The sequence below is a fragment of the Glycine max genome, chromosome 6 (assembly GCF_000004515.6).
Source record: "Glycine max cultivar Williams 82 chromosome 6, Glycine_max_v4.0, whole genome shotgun sequence".
Taxonomy (NCBI): domain Eukaryota; kingdom Viridiplantae; phylum Streptophyta; class Magnoliopsida; order Fabales; family Fabaceae; genus Glycine; species Glycine max.
Genome location: NC_038242.2, coordinates 46,651,634 through 46,668,736, shown reverse-complemented (window position 1 = coordinate 46,668,736; position 17,103 = coordinate 46,651,634). Strand labels below are relative to the sequence as shown.

The following is a 17,103-nucleotide window of genomic DNA, read 5'->3' as shown; positions in this document are numbered from 1 at the left end:
TATTTGGGGCAATACCATGGTACGTAGTAATAATTCCATGGCAATACCATAGTAGTAACAACTCCATGGCTGCTTGTTTAGGATAATGATAGAGTTGATGAACCTTTGGACAACGATAATGATTTTGCAGTGATGATAGAATGGGAGGGAGTAATAATTCAACCGAAGATATATAATTAAATCGTGGTGCTTAAAGAGAGAAATAAAGAAGCACATGTTATAGAAAAATGTGGCAACAAGTGGCGAAAACTGTTTGAAGACAAAAAAGTGTTGTGGATTTCTTGTTCAGATCATGGACACATATTGAAATACAATAGGTCAGTTTAGTAATTAACAACCTTATCAAGGTTGCCCTGTATCTCCAACAGAATTATGGCAATTAATGTATAGCTGATAGTCTGATCATGCCGATACATATCAACAACTTAAATTTGACAATGATACTATGTGTTATTTGTTAAACCATATCGAGATTTTGTTACATGTGGAGGCTTTATGCTGGCCACTTAATGTTTGATAAGGTGGGGTTACACAAGTCTTCACAACTTATCCTTCATAGTTGGACCGAAGACAACACCGTGTGATATCTCATGTGTATGCCCTGCATCCATTGACAGTCATTTTCTCTGGGAATTGGGTTTCCAAAGAATCTTACAAACTATATATATACACAATTGTTGGTCTTCAGTTAACACAAATAACACAAGCCATTGCATTTCTCAAGCTTCGACATTTTGGATCATTCTTTTCAAATTAGAGATTGTTCTTCTTCCTTCAATCAAGCAAAATAGAATGTGTTTCCGTTTACTTGCTGTTCGACGGGCATCATTCACGGCTAGCCAAGCAGCTTCAAAATCTGTACAAGTTCCAAAGGGCTATCTTGCAGTGTATGTTGGGGAGAAACATTCCCGAACACCAAGAGAACATTCCCGATCCTAGTGAGAAAGCATAGCTAGAGGTACTCTTCATGTCATCTGCCGAACCTGCCCAATCATTATCGGTGTAGCCAAGTAATTTTGAGTTGGTTTTGGTAGTATACCATATACCGAACTCTTTTGTTCCTTGTAGATACCTCAAAATTCTTTTTCCTGCTCCAAAGTGTATTTGACTTGGGCTTTGCATGAATCTTGATAGAAGACTTGTGGCATACATTATGTCAAGCCGTGTAGCTGTCAAATATAGGAGGTTTCCAATTAGACTTCGGTATTTGGATGCATCAGCTTCTGGTGCTCCATCATTCTTCTGTAGTTTCTCATTTGTTATGAGTGGAGTAGCAACAGGTTTGCAACCATACATCTTGAATTTCTTAAGTAAGCCTTCTGTGTATTACTTTTGCGAGATGAATATCCCTTCATTTCTCTGACTTATCTCTATGCCGAGGAAGTGACTCATCAAACCAAGGTCGGTCATCTCAAAGGTCTTCGTCATGTCTTCTTTAAACTCCATCATCATCTTAGTATTGTTTCCCGTGTAGATAAGATCATCTACATATAGAGAGAGTAAAAGAGTGTACTGACCTTGAGACTTGATGTAAAGTGTAGGCTCACTCTTGCTCCTCCTGAATCCTCGATCCATGAAATACTGGTCGATTCTGCTATACCATGCTCGAGGTGCTTGCTTCAAATCGTAGAGTGCTTTTTCTTAGTCTTAACACTTTGCTTTCTTTGCCTTCAGACATGAATCCTTGTGGCTGCTCCACATAGATCTCTTCTTCAAGTACGCCATTAAGGAAGGCGGATTTGACATCTAGTTGATGGATACTCAATCCTTTTTGTGACGTAAGAGCTATTAGAGCTCTTTTGGTATCAAGACGAGCTACTAGTGCAAATGTCTCATTGTAGTCAATTCCGGGTTGCTGTGAGTAACCCTTAGCTACTAGCCTCGCCCTGTATTTCTGTATGGTGCCATTAGGGTTGAGCTTTGTCTTTAGACCCACTTAACCCCAATGATATCTTTTCCATGGGGATGATTTACTAACTCCCATGTGTTGTTTTTCTCGATCATCTGTATCTCTTCTTCCATTGCCTTGACCCATACTTCTTGCTTTGACGCTTCTTTAAAGCTTCCAGGTTCAAGTATGGCCAAGTTACAGGTTTCATATATGTCCACCAAAGATCTTACTCGTCTTGGAGTAGACTCTGGTGATGATAGTTCTTGATCTTGTTGTTGTGGTGGAGGTGAAGGTGGTTCACCTAGGTCTTCTTCCTCAGCTTCTTCTTGAGGTAGTTGAGCGGGTATAAGAACGTTCTTCTCCACTTTTTCTTCATCCCAATTCCAAGAAGCGTACTCATCAACTTCAACATCTCAACTGATGACGAGTTTCTTAGTTTGCAAGTAGTAGACACGGTAGCCCTTAGAGATATTGCTATACCCAAGGAAGATACCTCGTATAGTCTTGTCTTCAAGCTTGTGCCTCTTCACGTCTGGAATATGAATGTAGCATATAGATCCAAAGACCCTTAGGTGCTTTGCTGATGGCTTCTTCCCGTTCCAAGCTTCAATTGGAGTCTTGTCTTTTACAGACTTAGTTGGACATCTGTTGAGTATGTAAACAGCAGTGTAGACTGCTTCAGCCCAGAATTTGTTAGGTAGTCCCTTCTCCTTGAGCATCGATCTAGCTATTTCCATAACTGTGCGATTCTTTCTCTCGGACACTCTATTTTGTTGAGGAGAATATGAGACTGTAAGTTGTCGCTCAATGCCTTCATCCTCACAAAATCTTTTAAACTCGCGAGAGGTGTACTTTTTGCCGCGATCACTTCTTAGTACTTTTATCCGTTTTCCACTTTGATTTTCAGCAAGGGCCTTGAACTTTTTGAATACTCCAAAGACTTCTGATTTTTATTTTAGAAAATATACCCATGTCATTCTAGAGAAGTCATCAATGAAGAGTATGAAGTACCTGTTGTTGTCATGTGATGGCGTCCTCATTGGTCCACAGACGTCCGTATGTATCAGCTCCAATAGATCTTTCTCTCTCCATGCTCCGCTTGTTGAGAAAGGAAATCGGTGTTGCTTACCAAGAAGACATCCTTCACACACTTCATTGTTCTCCTTTATGCTTGGAAGATCTCTCATCATGTTCTTCTCATGTAACAACTTCAAGGCATGTGTGTTGAAGTGGCCAAATCTTCGATGCCATAGCCATGAATCATCAACTTGTACCTTCATGGCAATGTTTGTTGCATATTTTAAATTTAGAGGGAAGCTTCTATTGCTCTTATTCATCTTTACTTGGGCTATCTCAGACCTTTTATTTTTGTTGTCTAAGATTTTGCATACATCTCCTTCAAAGTGAAGTGTGTAGCCTCTCTCCATCATTTGGCCAATGCTTAGAAGATTTTCTTTTAGGCTGGGAACTAGTAAGACATCATGGATGAGTCGCGAACCTTTATCTGTATCCACCATGACAGTGCCTTTGCCTTTTGATTCAACCACACTTCCATTTCCCAGTCGAACTTTGACTTTGACAAACTCATCAATGCTTTTGAAAATAGTCTCATCCTTGGCCATGTGATTGCTACATCCACTATCCAAGTACCAGCTTCCTCCCTTTTCTTTTATTGAGTCTTGAGTGGCATAGAACATAGATTGTTCTTGATCATGCTCCTCTGCGATATTGGCTTGATGCCTATTTTTGTTGCGACAATTTTTCTCTACGTGCCCGAACTTCTTGCAATGGTTGCATTGTGGCATATTACGGAACCAACAATTTTTCTCTGCGTGGCCTTGTCTTTTGCATATATTGCATGGAGAATTTTTATCTGTTTTGTTCTTAAGGAAATTCCTAGAACCTTCTCTTCTTCTGAAAGTTTCTCCATAATTTTTCTTTCCTCCATTTTCTTTGTTTTGGGGCTGAAATTTAAACTTTGACTGGAAGGCATTTTCAAGTGTATCTTCTATATGCCTATACAGTCTTTGCTCATATGCTTCAAGAGAGCCCACAAGTTCTATCTTTGATAGAGTGGACAGATCTTTGGTTTCCTCAATCGTTGTCACGATTGGGTCAATCTTTTGGGGCATAGTAATTAGAATTTTCTCAACAATTTTCTTGTCAAGAATATCTTCCCCAAAAGCTCTCATTTGATTAACTATTTCTTTAACTTTAGAATAGTAATCTTTAACTGTCTCAGACTCCTTCATCTTCAATAGTTCAAAATCTCTTCTTAGAGATTGAAGTTTAACGACACGTACCTTAACACTTCCTTGAAACTCCTCTTGCAATGTGTTCCACGCTTCTTTGGCAGTCTTAGCTCCCATAATTCTTGGGAAAATTGGATCAGTCACCGCTTGTTGCAAGGTGAACAACGCCTTTGAATTTTTTTGTTTATTTTTCTTCAACTCTTTTTCTTGAGTTGCATTAAGAGCTGAAGTATCCGTGGGAACGGTGAAGCCTTCTTCTACCATGTCCCATAAATCTTGAGATGAAAAATATGTTTCCATTTTAACACGCCAGAAATCATAATTTTCACCATTGAAGATAGGGACAGAAATAGTTAACGATTGAGTAGTGTTATCCATAGCTTAGAAAAAAATATATTATTGGAGTGGGTTAATAGTACAAAGGAAATTTTTGAAGTAGTTGGGAGGATTTTGGAATGGTAGGTAGGTAATATAACTACGCCCAATGTATGACCGAACGTAGCTCTGATACCACTGTTGGTAGTTGATTAGATGATAGTTGATAGTTTTAGAGAATTGTTTTAGAAAGAAGGCTATTTCATTGATTTCATGGATTATCAATTACAACATACCAATTGCCTATTTATAGGCACAAGTCACCAACCTCTCAATGGTGGTGAATGTTTCTACATTACTTTAGGTCTTTCTAGAGTTTTCATGATAGATTAGTATCATGATAGTTCTAGATTCTTCTATCTTATACATACACTTATAGTTCTAGATTGTTCTACCATATTCATACACATTATAGTTCTAGATTGTTCTACCATATTCATACACACTATAGTTCTAGGATATTCTACCATTTTCATACATATTATATTTAAGAATATTCTAGAAATTTTTAGCAATTTCAACATGTTCCTTAATTGTCACACACACTACACTAGCATGGTTGCCAAAAATCATTTCTACCATATTGCATTTGCAATGCTTCTCTGCATGGCATTCTTGGCTTTTCAAGTCACATGTCGCACTCTCCAAGATGCATCCATGTAGGAGAGGCATGAGCAACGGATGACTCGTTACGGCAAGGTGTATAAGGATCCTCCGAAAAGATTTTAAGGAAAATGTAAATTACATTGAAGCCTGCAACAATGCCGCCAATAAACCTTACAAGCGAGGCATTAATCAATTTGCACCCAGAAATAGATTCAAGGGGCATATGTGCTCCTCAATCATAAGAATAACTACTTTTAAGTTTGAAAACGTGACTGCAACACCATCCACAGTGGATTGTAGGCAAAAGGGAGCAGTTACACCCATCAAGGACCAAGGTCAATGTGGTAAGTTCTTGATAATTTGTTTCACAAATCAAATTAACTTGAATGGTCATCTAACCACTTATTTACCTTGTATTGTAGGATGCTGTTGGGCGTTTTCTGCCGTTGCAGCAACCGAAGGAATTCATGCACTGTCAGCTGGAAAATTGATCTCATTGTCAGAACAAGAACTTGTTGATTGTGACACAAAGGGTGTGGACTAAGGTTGTGAGGGTGGTCTTATGGATGATGCTTTCAAATTCATCATCCAAAATCATGGACTCAAACACTGAAGCCAATTACCCCTATATATGGGTGTTGATGGAAAGTGCAATGCAAATGAAGCAGCCAAGAATGCTGCTACTATTAATTACTGGGTATGAGGATGTCCCTGCCAACAATGAGAAGGCACATACTTCAAAAAGCTGTGGCCAATAACCCGGTTTCCGAAGCTATTGATGCCAGTGGCTCTGACTTTCAGTTTTACAAGAGTGGTGTCTTCACTGGTTCCTGTGGAACTGAGTTGGATCACGGTGTCACTGCCGTGGGGTATGGTGTTAGTGATGATGGGACTGAATATTGGTTGGTTAAGAACTCGTGGGGAACCGAGTGGGGTGAAGAAGGTTACATTAGGATGCAAAGGGGTGTGGATTCTGAGGAAGCACTGTGTGGCATAGCTGTGCAAGCATCTTACCCTAGTGCATAATCTTAAATCTAGATACAATTATACGTATCTTTTTAAGCATTGATTCCTGATATAGGTCGCGTATACCACTGTATCTCCTGCGTGAACACAACATTGTACACTGTACTTGTTATCATTTATCAATCAATTACTTTGCAATGAAAAATGAGTCATGGTTATGACTGATGAGTTATAAAATACAAGCTAATTAAAGGTGTAAAATCCTAAACAGAAAGAAGAGAAAAGTAGAAAGGCAGAGATCCTGAGTGAGAAACCAATTCTCTATAAAAAAATGTATTGGTAGTCACTACAATGATACAGTGTGTTGCTTAAACACACAGAGACATGCTCCATGAAATATGAATCTGTCATTCTAATGGTCCTTCCCCCCTCCTGCTCAAGAAACGGAGATTTTTACAAGGTGAGAAGACGCCTATTGTACCAAATGTCTTCACTAATCTATGTTAGTCTCCTACAGTGTGAGATTTATTGTCAATTCAAGCAACATGTTATACGTTGGAAGACCTCTTCACTGCAAGGAATTGTGAGGCCACCCATGGGATGATCATATCCAAACTCTTCCTCAGCTTGAGTCAACAAGTCCTGGAATGAAGGTTGGTTCATGTATGATACGGGAATCACAAACCGCTTCATTTTCTCCCCGACATAGACTGCAAGATAGCCTTTTGGCGCATCCACCGCATTTGATGCCTTTCTGATACCAGGTAAACGAAAACCCATTGTTGTATTGATTTGAAAAGAGAATTTCTTAAGAAAAGTGTTGAGAATTTTGAATGCTTTGGGATGTGAATGATTTGTGTTGGTGCTAAATGCTTGCTGCCATGAATATATATATAGAAAAGCATATGTAAGAAAGCATCGGCTGTATGAATTATTGGTGAAGGAGAGCTATGAGAAAAGATAAATGGGACCAACTTAGAGACAAGGGCATATGGTGTTGTCTTGAGGACTTTCCCAAGAATTAAGATAATACTATCCCAGCTTATCGAGTGAAGGCTAACAGATTTCCCAACTTTTTAGAAACCACATATGAAGGAAAAAAAAATCAAAGTGGATCATGTTGACAATTACTAATTAAGGGGGGCAGAGACAATAAACTTAATGTGTGGAAATTAATTGTAGCCTGCTGTCGGTGAGAATATTTCGTACATAAAAAATGTGGTTCATAGTACTTTATGATCATGTATTCAGTATTGGTTTTCTTCTTACCTCCAAAAAACTTATTCAGAGCTGTCAATTTGGTCGGCTTAAGGTTTACTGGTTGCTATCGGTCACATGGTAGATATATTTATCAAAATAATTGTCAGCTTACAATGATTTGAAGAAGCATGTGAGATGTCTTAAGCATATCCACCATTGGATTAGCCATACCACGATGCCTGAACAAACATTAGGTTGTCAGGTGGGTAATTTGGTGGCCACTAACTCAGAAGGTGAGGTACGTATGCACTCCTATTGAACTTCCTATTCCTTGAAAGAGACCTCTGAGACAATACCATGTGATCCTTTCTCCCTCAATAGACCCCATCATGGCCCACTGTGAAATTGGATTGCAGAGGTCCTAGACATTATATATACACAATTTCTTGGGTTTCCAAGCAACACAAGTCATCCCATTCCTGAAGTATCAGAACTCAAAAATTTCTTCCGCATACGACTTCTTTGATATCAGTATAATACTTGTTGTGTGGAGCAACAGAAAATAATGGGTTTTCGCATAGCAGGTATTGTTAGGCGGACTTCGTTTTATACAACCCAAGCAGCCTCCAAGAGGGTTGACGTACCAAAAGGCTATGCTGCAGTCTATGTTGGAGATAAGATGAGACGGTTCACAATTCCAGTATCATACTTGAACAAACCTTCATTTCAAGAATTACTCAGTCAAGCAGAAGAAGAATTCGGATACGATCATCCAATGGGTGGTCTAACAATACCAAGCAAAGAAGAGGAATTCCTAAACGTTACCGCTCACTTGAATGAGCTGTAATTCATGCTAACGGAGACTGAGATAGATTAGATGAGGCAAATTTGTACAGATGGCATTTTCTTTTTTGTACAGAATTTAAAACCTGTTGCCTGAATGAGAATGCAACAAAAGACATTCTTTAAGCACTTTTTTCTTTTTCCAAATCTCAATTATATATTGAACCGTAACATTATCATATTTAACTTGATATATGTCAGCATCAGGCTATCAGCTAATTAATATTGGGAATTAAGCACAGTAATCATGTTGGAGATATTGACCAACCTGGATAAGGGTTGTTAATTAATGCTTCCCTTGCTTATTTTTCAATATATGTCCATGATCTGAACAAGGAACGCACAACGCATTAGTTTTCCTGAAACAGTTTTTGCCGCTAGCCTGTTGCTTTATTTTCTATTTAATATGTGGCTCATTCAGTTCCTGGTTTAAGCAACACAAAGTAATTGTGTATCTTGAGTTAATTTAGTACTCCCTTCCGTTCTATCATCACCCCAAAAGCATTATCATTTTCCAAGGGTCATTGATTCTTCTATTTTCCTAAACAAGATTGATTATTAGTTGTTACTTGGGCAGGAAAGCATGGATTGTCAGTACTGTGATATTGCCCCAAAATAGGAACTCTAATCCATTCAATTTTAATGAATAGTAAACAGCAGTCTATTATGCATGGCCAATAATTTTTCCCTTTCCAACTTATTTCTGTTTGTTAAATTTAAATTGAGAATTTGGATCACCGATTTCAAAGTCAAGCTGCATAAAGTATTTTGGGATGCTATAATTATGATATTATTGTTTGTCCGTCATAATTGTAACCCTCGATGTTAAGCCCATTGTTATTTTACACCTGTCTTGGCACCAAAACTTTAATGAAATATATTTTGACTTTTCCCAAATTAATTTATCTTTGTCATATATGGTCCTAGGTAAAATTATTTTTGCTCTACCCTTGCTAGGAATCATGTGTTATATTTCCGTTGTAAAATTTATCGGAACAAATTAAAGTATATTTTTTTAATTTTTACAGAAACTAACCTTGATCATACAGGGTGAAGTGAACATTGTAAAAAAATAACAGAAAACACAGAGGAGTTGCTTTGCGTAGTTGAATTCATTGTCATTACACCAAAAAAAATAATGATATACTGACTTTTGTCATTCTATAATCTTTCTTTTCCCTCTTTCTCAAAAAGGGAGATCTTTACAAGTTGAGAAGACGCCTATTGTACAAAATGTCTTCGCTAATCTATGATTTTTGTTGTGCTAAAACCTTGCAACCATGAATATTTATAGATGAAAGAATTTGTAACAAACAGTTGGCTACATGAATTATTGAGGGGGGAAGGCAATGAGATAAGTGATGGGACCGACAGGAGACAGGGGCATATGGTGTTGCCTTGGAGGACTTTATCAAGAATTAACGTTGCATGTTATAGTAGTTAAAATAATAATATCTAATTTTCTGGTGTGAATCCGCTTGAAATAAAACAGATGTATAATGTCAAACCTCAGAAATATAATGGTCTATGACCTCTCGCAATCTATGTGTGTTGCCTTATAATTCATCAGTCAGATAATACCTTCCAGTTGTACTCCAGCATAACATGAAGAAAACATGTCCAAAGCATGCCTGCAAAAGTATGGAATACCGAATAATGCACTAAAAAATGTGAGGATACACTTAGGCACGTCTCATTTGGTTACAAGTGGAGGCTTTATGTTGGCCATTGTTTGATAAGGTGGTGTTACACACGTCAAAACAACTTTTGCAAAAAACAAGGGCATATGGAGCTGTCCTATCGGGGTTGATAGCTCTGAAACAGTGTAGATAAGATGACAACTAACACTGAGTGCATGATCATATCACCAGGCATCCTGAACCACATTATTTTGCTGTACGTCAAATTCTAAGTAGCAGTACTGCATGAAATTTGCATAAATGAAATTTCTGGCCCCCACCACGCTGAATAAGCTTCTGTCAACAAGATCAAATGAAGGTGGGACTCATGTTATCAACAATCACTTGTTACGTTGATTCTTAAGAAAGTCCTCTAAGACAACACCCCATATGCCATGTCTCTCATTTGGTCCCATGACTCCTATCTGATGTCCCTGCATCACCAATAATTTAAGTGCCCAACTAATGCTTCCATGCATATCCTTATATCTATATAAATATTCATGGCCGCAAGCATTGAGGACCAACACAAATCATTCACATCATAAAGTGTTTGAAATTCAAAATTCTCAACACTTCTCTTTAACCAATCTCTTCTCAGATCAATACAACAATGGGTTTTCGTTTACCTGGCATCAGAAAGGCATCAAAAGCGGCGGACGCACCAAAAGGCTATCTTGCAGTCTATGTCGGAGAGAAATTGAAGCGGTTTGTGATTCCCGTATCATACTTGAACCAACCTTCATTCCAGGACTTGTTGAGTCAAGCTGAGGAAGAGTTTGGATATGATCATCCCATGGGTGGCCTCACAATTCCTTGCAGTGAAGATGTCTTCCAACGTATAACTTCTTGCTTGAATTGAGCAGAAATCTCAGTATAGGAGACTGACATAGATTAGAGGAGACATTTTGTATAATAGGCGTCTTCTCTAAGTGTACAGATCCCCCTTTCTCAAGAGAGAGGAAATACAAACATAATATGTTATTCTATTGATTAATTGCAATGAAGTCAGCAACTCAAGCAGCTTCGATCTCTATACTTTATGTTTATTTGTTTCAATCTTCCCTTCTCTCTGTATGAGCCAGGTATCAATATTCTGTTAGAAGTTGATAAATTTCAAATCAGTAATGGTACACAAATGATTTCCAGGAAGTGTATGGCAGAAGTATTTTCCCTCGGACCATGGATAGTTAAAATAATTTGGAAGAAAAAGTTAAAATGTATTCTAATAATAATTATTTTTATCAAATTAAAATTTTGAGCTGCAAGGTCCGAAGCACACGACGTACCTTCCCTGCCGAAGCAGGTGCAAAATACAATTGGACGTAACACCGAGGTTTATTTTCTTCCTTGAATAGACATGGCCGACTCTCGTGACAAAAAAACTTTCTCTTGTATGATATTCACGAAAGGTATGGCCCATTTTCACTAACCCTATATAGGGAGAAGTGGAGGAACCAATGCTTTTTCCATAACTTCGGTCTACCAGATAAAATGAAACTATATATGACCATACCATGCAAGAAGAATAGTTCGAAACTGTGTGGATCGGAGTTCTTATTTTATGTCCACCAAAAGTTGGCGATCTGTTCTGTTATTTCTGTGATATTTGGGGCAATACCATGGTACGTAGTAATAATTCCATGGCAATACCATAGTAGTAACAACTCCATGGCTGCTTGTTTAGGATAATGAAAGAGTTGATGAACCTTTGGACAACGATAATGATTTTGCAGTGATGATAGAGTGGGAGGGAGTAATAATTCAACCGAAGATATATAATTACATTGTGGTGCTTAAAGAGGAAACTAAAAGAAGCACATGTTATAGAAGAATGTGGCAACAAGTGGCGAAAACTGTTTCAGGACAAAAACGTGTTGTGGATTTCTTGTTCAGATCATGGACAAATATTGAAATACAATAGGTCAGTTTAGTAATTAACAACCTTATCAAGGTTGCCCTGTATCTCCAACAGAATTACGGCAATTAATGCCTAATATTTATAAGCCGATAGTCTGATCATGCTGATACATATCAATAACTTAAATTTGACAATGATACTGTGTGTTATCTGTTAAACCATATCAAGATTTGGCAAAGGCAAAAAGTGATTAAACAATACGTGTCCTGTGCTGCATTCATTCTCATTCGGGAAACAGGTTTCAACTTCTGTAGAAAATAGAAATCCCAAACAATAAAAGAAAATGCCTCTTCTGTACAAATTTGCCTCATCTAATCTATCCGTGTATCCATTAGCATGATTTACAGGTCATTCAAGTGAGAGGTGACGGTTAGGAACTCATCCTCCTTGCATGGTATTGTGAGACCGCCCATTGGATGGTCATACCCGAATTCTTCCTCAGCTTGATTCAACAAATCTTGAAAGGATGGTTGGTTCAAGTATGATACGGGGATAACAAACCGCTTCGTTTTGTCTCCAACATAGACTACAAGGTAGCCCTTTGGCACCTCCACAGATTTGGAAGATGCTTGGTTTGCAGCAATTGATGTCTTCCTGATGCCAGGTAAGCGAAAACCCATTGTTGTTGTATGAGTTGAGACTTGGGAAGAGAATATTGTGAATAAGATGCAAGTTTTTGAACTTCAAATGCTTTAGGATGTGAATCACTTCTGTTGTCCTAAATGCTTGCATCCATGAACATATATAGAAGAAATAATTGGAGAGGAATCGTTGGCTGCATGAATCACTGAGGTGGGAGGACTATAAGACAAGACTGATTGGATGGGACAGACAGGGAGACAAGGGCATATGGCCTGCCTTGGAGGACTTTCTCGCGTGAAATAAAATAGATGTCAGGCATCAGAAATAATTAAAATGATATATGACCTCTCGCTATCCGCTGCCTTATAATTCATCAGCCAGAAATTACCTTCCAGAACATGCCCAGAGCATGTTTACAAAAATATGGAATACCAATCAATGCTTGAATAGACGTTACGTTTCACTGAGGCACGTCTCATTTGGTTACATGTGGAGGCTTTATGCTGGCCAACTAATGTATGATAAGGTGGGGTTACGCAAGTCTTCACAACTTATCCTTCATAGTTGGACCGAAGACAACACCATGTGATATCTCATGCGTATGCCCTCCATCCATTGACAATCACTTTCTCTGGGAATTGGGTTTCCACAGAATCTTACAAACTATATATATACACAATTCTTGGTCTTCAGTCAGCACAAATAACACAAGCCATTGCATTCCTCAAGCTTCGACATTTTGGATCATTCTTTTCAAATTAGAGATTGTTCTTCTTCCTTCAATCAAGCAAAATAGAATGGGTTTTCGTTTACCTGCTGTTCGACGGGCATCATTCACGGCCAGCCAAGCAGCTTCAAAATCTGTACAAGTTCCAAAGGGCTATCTTGCAGTGTATGTTGGGGAGAAACAAAAGCAGTTTGTGGTTCCCGTATCATACTTGAATCAGCCTTCATTCCAAGATCTTTTGTATCAAGCTGAGGAAGAGTTTGGATATGATCATCCCTTGGGTGGCCTCACAATTCCTTGCAGTGAAGATGTTTTCCAACATATAACTTCTCACTTGAATTGAGACCACAAATCTCACTGTGGGAGACTCACATAGATTAGTAGACATTTTACACAATAGGCATCTTCTCAACTTGTAAAGATTACCAATTTTTGAGTAATGACAACAAATCCAATTGCTATGCATTTCTTTTTATCAATTGCATTAATGTTCACTTCCTTCTGCTAGCTATTAGAACGATATATAGGCACTATTAAGAGGTTTCTCATGCTGAAAAAAGAAATCACGACTGTTATATATATAACAGCCCACATGCTTCACAGCAAGGAAAAGCTATAATAGTATTTTGGTAGGAACTAAGAGCTAGGAACATGAATTTAATAATTCGGGTTGGGATTAAATGATTTTTACTTTCTATAATAACACATAATATTAAAATTCAAGACCCCAATCGTACACCTTTTTATTGAGATATATCAATTATATATCAAATAATAGTGACACATGAGGCATGTATATATATGGTATATGTTGATTAATTTGAAAATCGAGATGATACTGGATAAATCTGAAGTCGTGTATAACACTTTCAGATTGAATCAAATTTCGGGGTTCAACAAAAATTGTTCAATCGGATAAAATCAGAAGATTATAATTCAAGAGTTTTGTTTTGGTCTTGTATGTTTTGTCACCCGTTATGCTTTCTGAACCAGAATGATTATTTATGATCAAAGAAAATGTGGTTTTTGGCGGTTGATGGAAGTTATTTATTTTTAAAAATTGCCATTGATGGAAGTTTTAGTAACTTCCAAAATTTGCCTAAACCGAACATCTCGTTATTACATTAAAACAAGCGTGCACTCTTATTTTAACATAATAAAGAGATCAATTACACTAAAATGTCCAACAAACCTCCCCCATTTTAGTGTAATTACCGATCAAATCACCAAAGTCATAACATACCACAAACTACTGCATAGATGAAATATCGTGACGATTGAATTTCATCTTAGCAAATTACACGTTTCAAATATTCGAATATCAGGGTGTCACTAAGGATTGAACCCTTTCTATTCATAATGAATACATGAAGATAATCTGCACAATAGTTTATAACATTACTCTTGCTCGACACTAGTTTACTAGCCTGTGTCCCTATCCTTCATAAGCATATCAAAGCCAAGTCCCAGCTTCTTGAAGCGGCTAAACTTCATGCTTATATAAGTAGTCATTTTCTTTCTTGCACCTGCAAATGCAATTTTTCAAAAGAACCATTGAGGAGTTATACTCCAACCTCCTTAACTTACAGAACCGAACACATACCTTTTGGGATACTTTCGATGATGTGTTCCAATCTCTACATGTTAAGCTTTCCACATTGAATTCAGCACCTAATGTCATATTAGATGGGAATTGGGTATCTTAACATAAGAGATTTCAGATGGACTTTAATCTTAATCCCACAGCCGACCTTTTCACGAGATCTCTACTTAACCCTTTGGTTAAATGATCGGCCAAATTATGCTGAGTTCTCACAAACTCCACTGATATCACACCATGCATGATTAACTCCCGAACCATGTTGTGTCTAACACCCAAGTGTCTAGACTTCCCATTATACACTTGACTATATGCCTTAGCCAAAGTAGCCTGACTATCGCACCTGATAGACATGGGAGGTATAGGTTTGGGCCACAATGGAATCTCATAGATCAGATTTCTTAGCCACTTAGCTTCTTTACCAGCTGCTGCTAAAGCTACAAATTCAGATTTCATTGTTGAATTTGTAATGTAGGTCTGTTTCTTGGATGCCCAAGAGATAGCACCTCCTCCAAGGAGGAATACCCAACCACTTGTGGATGAATAATCTTCCATATTGGTTATCCAACTTGCATCAGAGTAACCTTCAATAACCGAAGGAAATCCAGTATATGTCAAACCATAGTCAATGGTTCCCTTTAAGTACTTGAATACTCTATTCATAGCTTGCCAATGATGAGAACTGGGATTACTTGTAAACCTACTAAGTTTAGCAACAGCATAAGCTATATCAGGCCTAGTACTAATCATTGCATACATGAGTGATCCTATCGCCCTTGAGTATTCAAGTTGAGACACTGCTACACCTTTATTAGGTAATAGCTTCAGGTTCGGATCAATGGAAGTACTTACCAGAGAACAATCTTTAAAATAAAATTTCTCCAATATCTTTTCAATATAATGTGATTGAGAGATGGAAATGCCATTGTTTCCACGTTTGATCTTTATTCCTAAGATCACATCCGCCTCCCCCATATCTTTCATATCAAACTTAGAAGACAAAAATGTCTTAGTTTCATCAACTTGATCTTGGTCGGTACCAAAGATCAACATGTCGTCTACATACAGACAAATGATAACTCCTTTGCCATGAGTATCAAACTTGCTGTATAGACATTTATCTGCTTGGTTTAGAACAAAACCACTAGACAACACAACCTCATCAAATTTTTGATGCCATTGTTTAGGCGCTTGTTTCAAGCCATAAAGAGATTTCATCAGTTTACACACCTTATTTTCATTTCCTGGCATAACAAACCCTTCAGGTTGTTTCATGTATATCTCTTCATCCAATTCACCATTTAAGAATGCAGTTTTCACATCCATTTGGTGAATCACCAGATTGTGGATAGCAGCAAGTGCTAACAACAGTCTAATAGTGGATATCCTAGCAACAGGAGCATATGTATCGAAAAAATCAATACCCTCCTTTTGCCTAAAGCCTTGGATAACCAATCTGGCTTTGTACTTGTCAACAGTACCATCCACTTTCATCTTTCTCCTAAAGATCATCTTACATCCTAATGGCTTACATCCAGGAGGTAAGTCAACCAATTTCCAGGTATTATTTTGCATGATGGAATCCATCTCACTTTGGATTGCTTCTTTCCAGAATACAACATCCCTTGAAGCCATTGATTCACTAAAAGTCTTTGGGTCTTCCTCAACATTAAGGCAATATTGATATTGAAATTCAATATCATTCCTTGACCCTTCAACCAAATAGAGTTGAAAGTCATCACCAAATGACTTAGCCTTTCTTACTCTCGTACTCTTTCTAGTTTCAGTACTAGTTGAAGGTATATCCTCAATATTAACTGAGACTTTCGACATGGAAATCATGTCCTTTGGCCTAGGTATAGATGTAAATCTTTGTTCATCAAAGATAGCATCCCGTGACTCTATAATCGAGTTCACAGCAACAGAATCATTAGATTCTAGCACATAGAATCTATATGCTTTAGAATGTTCAGCATATCCAATAAATATGCAATCTATACCTCTTTCACCTATGGTTTTCCTTTTAGGTTCTGTAAGCCTGACTACAGCCCTACATCCCCAAATTTTGAGATAACTCAAATTTGGTGTCTTTTTGTGCCAAAGTTCATATGGGGTAACCTTATTCCTTTTGTTAGGAATTCGGTTCAACAAGTAACAGGCTGTCAACATAGCCTCACCCCAAAATCCTTCACTTAAACCCGAATAGGATAACATGGAATTCACCATTTCTTTCAAGGTTCTATTCTTCCTTTCGGCTACACCATTCTGTTGTGGTGTATAGGGAGCTGTAGTTTGATGTATTATTCCAGTAGATTGAAAATAAACCAGATCATAATACTCACCTCCCCTATCCGTACGAAGAGTTTTGATTAGCCCATTTTGATGAAGTTCTACCTCTTTCTTATAAATTTTAAATTTATCAAGAGCTTCATCTTTTGTATTTAATAAATATACATAACAA

The 17,103-nt window shown here is 37.7% G+C and overlaps 4 protein-coding genes and 1 pseudogene across 4 annotated transcripts; 3 read left to right on the top strand and 2 right to left on the bottom strand.

Annotated features, from left to right (window-relative positions):
* The first annotated feature begins 5,073 nt into the window (after window positions 1–5,073).
* On the top strand, window positions 5,074–6,204 carry LOC100814377 (senescence-specific cysteine protease SAG39-like; annotated as a pseudogene).
* Window positions 6,204–6,950, bottom strand: LOC113001958 (auxin-induced protein X15). Its single transcript, XM_026129001.2, has one exon. The coding sequence runs from the start codon at window positions 6,868–6,870 to the stop codon at window positions 6,622–6,624; it is 249 nt and encodes an 82-aa protein (XP_025984786.1). The 5' UTR covers window positions 6,871–6,950; the 3' UTR covers window positions 6,204–6,621.
* Window positions 6,951–7,525: 575 nt separating this feature from the next.
* On the top strand, window positions 7,526–8,137 carry LOC100814912 (auxin-induced protein 10A5). The gene is made up of 2 exons (XM_003527312.2): window positions 7,526–7,588; window positions 7,850–8,137. The coding sequence occupies exons 1-2, from the start codon at window positions 7,526–7,528 to the stop codon at window positions 8,135–8,137; spliced, it is 351 nt and encodes a 116-aa protein (XP_003527360.2).
* A 2,189-nt stretch (window positions 8,138–10,326) lies between these two features.
* On the top strand, window positions 10,327–10,778 carry LOC100815438 (auxin-induced protein 15A). The gene has a single exon (XM_003527313.5). The coding sequence runs from the start codon at window positions 10,426–10,428 to the stop codon at window positions 10,672–10,674; it is 249 nt and encodes an 82-aa protein (XP_003527361.1). The 5' UTR covers window positions 10,327–10,425; the 3' UTR covers window positions 10,675–10,778.
* Window positions 10,779–11,920: 1,142 nt separating this feature from the next.
* On the bottom strand, window positions 11,921–12,501 carry LOC106799178 (auxin-induced protein X10A-like). The gene has a single exon (XM_014777156.2). It carries the CDS (start codon window positions 12,351–12,353, stop codon window positions 12,075–12,077), a length of 279 nt encoding a protein of 92 aa, XP_014632642.1. The 5' UTR covers window positions 12,354–12,501; the 3' UTR covers window positions 11,921–12,074.
* Between the last annotated feature and the right edge of the window lie 4,602 nt (window positions 12,502–17,103).